The sequence below is a fragment of the Solanum lycopersicum genome, chromosome 4 (genome assembly GCF_036512215.1).
Source record: "Solanum lycopersicum chromosome 4, SLM_r2.1".
NCBI lineage: Eukaryota > Viridiplantae > Streptophyta > Magnoliopsida > Solanales > Solanaceae > Solanum > Solanum lycopersicum.
Window position 1 is genome coordinate 54,410,976 of NC_090803.1, and position 6,193 is coordinate 54,417,168.

Here is a 6,193-nt window from a genome sequence, read left to right on the forward strand (position 1 = left end):
AACATTATCATTGTTTGTCTCTATGTGAATGATCTTCTCTTTACAGGAAATGATGTAAAGATAATGCAAAAATTCAAGCAAGATATGATGCAAGCCTATGAAATGAGTGATCTTGGGTTGCTAAATTATTTCTTGGACATCTAAGTTTCTCAAGTGAAAGAAAGAATTTTTATTTCTCAAAAGAAATATATTTAAAGTATTCTTCAAAAATTCAAAATGATGGATTGTAGATCTGTGACCATACCATTAGTAGCAAATGAGAAGTTTAGAAAAAATGATGGAGAAAAGAAAGCTAATAGCTCACTTGATAGGAGCTTGATTGGAAGTTTATTATATCTTACTTCAACAAGGCCAGATATTATGTTTGCTGCTAGTTTATTATCCAGATTTATGCAAGAACCAAGTCAAGTGCATTTTGGAGCTGCAAAGCGTGTTCTGCGCTACTTTCAAGGAACAATGGATTATGGGATAATGTACAAATTTGGTGGAGATTCGAACTTAATTGGTTATTCTGATAGTGATTGGGCTGGAAATATAGATGACATGAAAAGTACTTCTGGCTATGTTTTCTTATTTGGATCAAGTATTTATTCTTGATTATCAAAAAATTAAAGTGTTGTTGCTCAATCCACTGTTGAAGCAGAATATGTTTCAGCAGCTAAGGCTACTTCTTAATCTATTTGGCTTAGGAGAATATTTGAAAACATTGGTGAAAAATAAAAAAAGAAATTGTTTTGTATTGTGATAACAAATCAACAATCACAATTACCAAGAATCTAGTCAATCATGAAAGATCAAAGTATATATTTATCAAGTATTATTTTATCCGAGAAACACAAGAAAAAGACGAAATTCAGTTTATTTGTTCAAAAAGTGTATTATCAAATATAATTTTTTGGTGTGATGATTCTTCATCTTCATAATTCTCTTTAGATATTATTTCATTTTCAGACATTATATTTCTTCTTCTTCTATTTCATTATCTAGATTTTCTTCTCCATTTTCAGTTTCTATATCTGATACTTCATATATACTATCGTTTTCACTTAATTCATAGTCTATGTATTCTATTTGCATATATTCGTCATCATCTATAACTATTTCTGCAATTTGTTTTCTTTTTGGATTTTTAGGTAATTTACAATCTCTAGCTATGTGTCCTATCTTTCCGCAATTATAACATGTACATTGAGATATTTTTCTTTTAGGTCTATATGATCTTTTCATTTTATTGTTTTTTACATAATACCTTCGTCTTGGTTGTTTATATTTATACTTAGTTTTATTTTTTCTATAATTTTTATATCTTCTGGATTTTTGTTTTTTATTTGTACACCCAAACTGTGGTGCCATTTTATTCTAGTTGGACGTCTGGTACATAATTGTCTTCTCCTTCACATTTTGAACATATATGATCAGGATATTTTTGTCCTATTAATTTGCAATATCTTGTCATCAAATTGGCTGAAATAAAATTCTTTCGTATAGCTCTTGTCGTAGGTATTTGTTCTGGCTTTAGCAAGCTCAATATCCATTGTCTTAGGTCTTCCATATCTGCTATTCTAATTTCTCTGCAATTTGAGTAGATGATTGTCTAGTCTCTGTTGTAATATGTTCAAATTGCATTTTCGTTTATGTAATTATTTGTCATCTCACTTAGTTAGTAGCTATTCCGATAGTTCTTTTATTTGCATAAAATTCTGGAATATCCACTTTTTGTATTTCTTCTTGGATATCTATTTTTTCTGGGATTATCATCTCTCTTGAAAGTCCAATCTTTATAGCTTGTATTGTAGGTTTAACTTCGTCATATAGTATCTCTGCTGTAGCTGCGTAAAACTTTATATAAAAAAGAGTTCCTTTAGTTACTCTTTTATATTGTAAAAAGGCTTTATATAATTCCGGTATCTTTGATATCTCGTCTCCCATTATTGTATATACAGTACTTAATAATCCGTAGTTGTAGCAGGTTGCTACTAGATTTGGGTTGATTCCTGGTTGTGCAATTAGCTTATTGTATCCTTGTAAATATTGGGTTATATAGTCTTCAGTTGGGTTCTTTGTTTCTTTGGCTCTGGGGTTTAGTTTTAGAAATGTTTGTACTCTGTGTATATTTTCTATGTATGTTCTTGTGATGTAATTATATGTCTATTTTTTAGAGTCTAGGCTGGCTTTATAAGTATTTGTTTGTGGGGTAACAGATATATCTTTTTGGGTATTTTGAGGAGTGTATGATTTTGGGGAACAATTTGTTGACATCTTCACCAAATCACTTCCTAGAGAAAAAATTTACTATCTTTGAGAACGCATTGGAGTTATCAAGCAAATGCATTAAGGGGGAGTGTTAGAATTAATACATTTATGTTTAGTCTTTTAAAATTGTCTTTTAGTTTTTCAAAAAGTCTTTTTAGGATTTCGTAATACATATATCTAGTAAATTGTATACATTTATTTAGTTATTTGTGCAAGACATTTGATTTACATTATTACTAGTATAAATAGAGATGTAATTGATGATTGTAATATCTCAAGTAATCTTCAGTAGCGTATATAAAACTTCAGCATTCCCTAAAGATACTATTTTTCTTCCATATTTCCTATAACGTACTTTTCCTCCCAACTATGTTGTATTGTTTGTCTCTTCTTTTTGCATACAAATGGAAAAAAAGATGTTTTTTTCTTCCTTTAACATTATGTTTTAGCAATTCATCACTTGATGAAGGCAACAACGTTTGAACATGATGTTCTAATTGATGATAATCTTGTCACAATTCTTGAGTATTGATGGTGGAGGAATTAGAGGCATTATACCTACCACCATTCTTGAATTTCTTGAGTTCCAACTTCAGGTCAGTCTTCCAACTTCAATTGATATTCCCCTGTTTTTCTCTGTTTAAAGTTTACAAGTTGAATAATAGAAATTGGATAGAGAGGACGCAAGACTTGCAGATTACTTCGATGTAATCGCAGGGACGAGCATGGGTGACTGCAATGTGAACTGCACCAGACAAACAAGGATTATTCCTCTGTAAAATCAGAAGATTATGGTAGGTACAGGTGCATCAGCTTACGATGCTAAAACAACTGCCAAATGGGGTATTCGCAAATGGCTCTTGTACCTTCTTACTCATTCTAGTGATAATATGGTAAATTTTCACATTTCTGCTCTCCTCCAAGCACTTCATTACAAAAACAATTACATTCGCATTCAGGATGACACATTGACTGAGGCAGAAACTTCCGTTGACCTATTAACAGAGGTTAACATGAAGAAATTAGTTGAAATTGGGAAAAATCTGTTGAAAAATTGATTTGCATACAGGTTTACTTGAACCATGTGAACATAGTTGTACAAATGAAGAAGCTCTGAAAAGGTTTGCCAAGTTGCTTTCAGAAGAAAGAAGACTTAGGAAATCCAAAACAGCTTTAACAAACAAAAGTTTTGTTCTTTGTTAATATATGTAGTGTATTATGTTTGAGTTGTAAATCACATCCCCTTCTCATATCAATAACTCATCAACATCCACTATGTAATCAATAAAGATTTCTGTTTGTGGAGAGATTTTCTTCAACAACTTTAATATTTTCTTTTTATTAGTGGCTAAACCATATAATAGTACAAGTTTTATCAACCATATGATTTGCAATTGTAGACTTCCATCAGTTGTCAAATGAATTTTCGGCCAGAAGCTTCAATTCCCAAAGCAAGTCCTAACTAGCTCGGTTCACTTTAACTACTTTCCTGTCAACCAAGTTTTCAGAATTAATGAAACTATATTCAATATAGCTAGCAGCATTTCGAACAGCTTCATGCTGCAACATGACTTGCAGTGTGATCATGAAAAAGAGCATGACTCAGAACTTTCTTAAAATGAGTTAATTAAGAGCTGTTAAACTTTTCATTATTTCCATATATGAGAACATGCAACGCAGAGTAGTACTATTGTATTTATAAGCTAAACAACAACTTACCATAATATATAGCACATATTTGTAGGACTACTTTTGTATGTGTCTTGAAAGAAAACACTCAAGGACAGCCCATATGGACTAGGCATTTCATCAAACAGGTTTTGAGCCATTAAAGCCCAATCATATGTAGACATTACCCATGACATATTATTGGTAGCTGAAATGAAATGAAAGAGGATCTCTTATGCGGGTGACACATAGTAAATCATGAAAATTAACTCATAGTTTGTAGTGATGAGCCATATGGAACTTAGGTTGAACGGAACACTGTTGGTTGAGCGAACAAAAATCTCACATTAGTAGCTAAAAGGATTGGGAAGCTACTTAAAAGGTGTAGGGTCTCTTAATGGTGTGCTGTCTTTTTGAGAAAACCGTGCAAGTTAGGTACAAAGCGGACAATATGGTATAGTCTCACGGTCTAGAAAAAACATAATGAAAGTACAAGAAACAATAGAGTAACAAAAACAACACATAGTAACAGAAAAGAACTACAACAAAATAACACTACAAACAAATTGCAAAAAATAATAGATAGTTATGGAAATCGAAGAACAAGAAACTACAAGAGTAATCATAGAACTACTAGTAAAGAAAACAAGACAAATCACTCTTACCTACTGGTATGGACACACTTCCACCTACTAATTTTCTACCTAATTTGTTTCTTTCATACTTTCATATCTAAGGCTATGTACACGGTAAATTGTAACTACGTCATGTCATGTCATGTCTAATCGGTCTACCTCTACATCTCTCAAATCCATTCATAACCAACATCTGCATCGGTATCAACCGTGCATCTCCATATCGCATGCACAAATCATCTCGACCTCTCTTTTGGCATCTTGTCTTTACCCAAAGTCACTCTCACCTTGTCCTAGGTATTCTCATTTTTAATTGTATCTACCATCGCAACATCCTCATCTTCACACTTTTATCTTTTGAATGTGAGAATTGTTGACTGGCAAACACTTCACTTCATACTACATAACTTGACGTACCATGACTTTGTAGAACTTGTCTTTAAGTTAAGATGACACCTTCTTATCACACAAAACTATGAATGTGAGCCTCCATTTCATCCACCCTACAACAACACAGTAATCATGACATCCTCGTCAATCTCTTCAATATTCATTCTGGATAATCGACTCAAGATATTTGAAACCACCTCTATTTTCTTATATTTTGTTTTGTGTAGGTTTGTATCAGTTTTAATTGTTCTGTTTTTCTCCCTCCCTCCCTCCCTCTCTCTCTTTCGATGCTCTCTTTTGTAATGTGTGAATATATATATATATATATATATATATATATATATATAGGGGGGTCATTTTTAAAAACAATTACTTATGTATGTTTTTTTTTTTAAAAAATAATAATTACATTTGTAATGAGAACTATGATTTCTACTAAGAAAATTGCATATGAGATGAATATAAATCTAAATTTCGTAAAAAATAATTTAATAAAAATATGAATAACGAAATCACGAAGTCCCTTGAAGAAACTTTTAGAGTTGATTACTTTATATATGACTTCATAATAGATTTGAACAAATTGAAGCATATGAAATATTTAAATTTTTTATTTAGTGGTAAAATATTGAGATCACTAGAATAAAAGCTAGGGAACCTAAGTCTAGAGAAGAGTCTTGGTTCGAAGTATAGGAAGAGAAGGAGATCACTGAATCAAGTGGCTCAGCTTTGAAAATTGAATTACGAGAATCTGTCTTTACAAATCTACGAAACTTCTCCTTAAGTTGATCACTATGGTCATATGGATTTCGCTGACTCTATTAAATCAAAAAAAATTGATGTTATCTCACCTAAACTCCTCAATCATGTGTTTGTATCAATTGTATAATTTCTCCCTTTTCCTCTATAATTTTTTTCTTGTATTTTGGATTTTTATTTTTTTGTATCAATCGTATATTTTCTTCTTTTTAGCTTTTTTCTCTCTCTTTTTATATACACATTTCCGTGTTTATTGAATTATTTTTTTCTTCTTCTTTTATTCCCTCAAAAATTCGAGTGGACAAACCTTTGAGGAAATACATCTTTGGGGATATCCATGTGTTTATTTATCTATCTATGACAGATGAGTTGGCAGCTTTGAGTATCTATATATGAGTACACAAGTGATACAAAGAGAATAAATATAAGTGATACAAAAGCAAATAAATATAAGTGATATTTGAGCAGAGAATATAGATGATATGATA

General features: G+C 31.4%; 1 protein-coding gene and 2 long non-coding RNA genes across 3 annotated transcripts; 1 reads left to right on the plus strand and 2 right to left on the minus strand.

Annotated features, from left to right (window-relative positions):
• The first annotated feature begins 219 nt into the window (after positions 1–219).
• Positions 220–597, plus strand: LOC138348183 (secreted RxLR effector protein 161-like). Its single transcript, XM_069296806.1, has one exon. It carries the CDS (start codon positions 220–222, stop codon positions 595–597), a length of 378 nt encoding a protein of 125 aa, XP_069152907.1.
• A 2,047-nt stretch (positions 598–2,644) lies between these two features.
• Positions 2,645–4,719, minus strand: LOC138348305 (uncharacterized). Its single transcript, XR_011220740.1, has 3 exons — positions 4,587–4,719; positions 3,120–3,248; positions 2,645–2,998 (listed from the first exon to the last, which is right to left on the minus strand). It is a non-coding gene; the product is annotated as an uncharacterized lncRNA (long non-coding RNA).
• LOC109120140 (uncharacterized) lies at positions 3,304–4,270 on the minus strand. Its single transcript, XR_003246558.2, has 2 exons — positions 3,973–4,270; positions 3,304–3,742 (listed from the first exon to the last, which is right to left on the minus strand). It is a non-coding gene; the product is annotated as an uncharacterized lncRNA (long non-coding RNA).
• Positions 4,720–6,193: the final 1,474 nt, after the last annotated feature.

What these genes read in the sequence shown, in the direction of transcription:
- LOC138348183 (XM_069296806.1), top strand. Translation starts at nt 220, where the DNA reads ATGGATTGTAGATCTGTGACCATACCATTAGTAGCAAATGAGAAGTTT.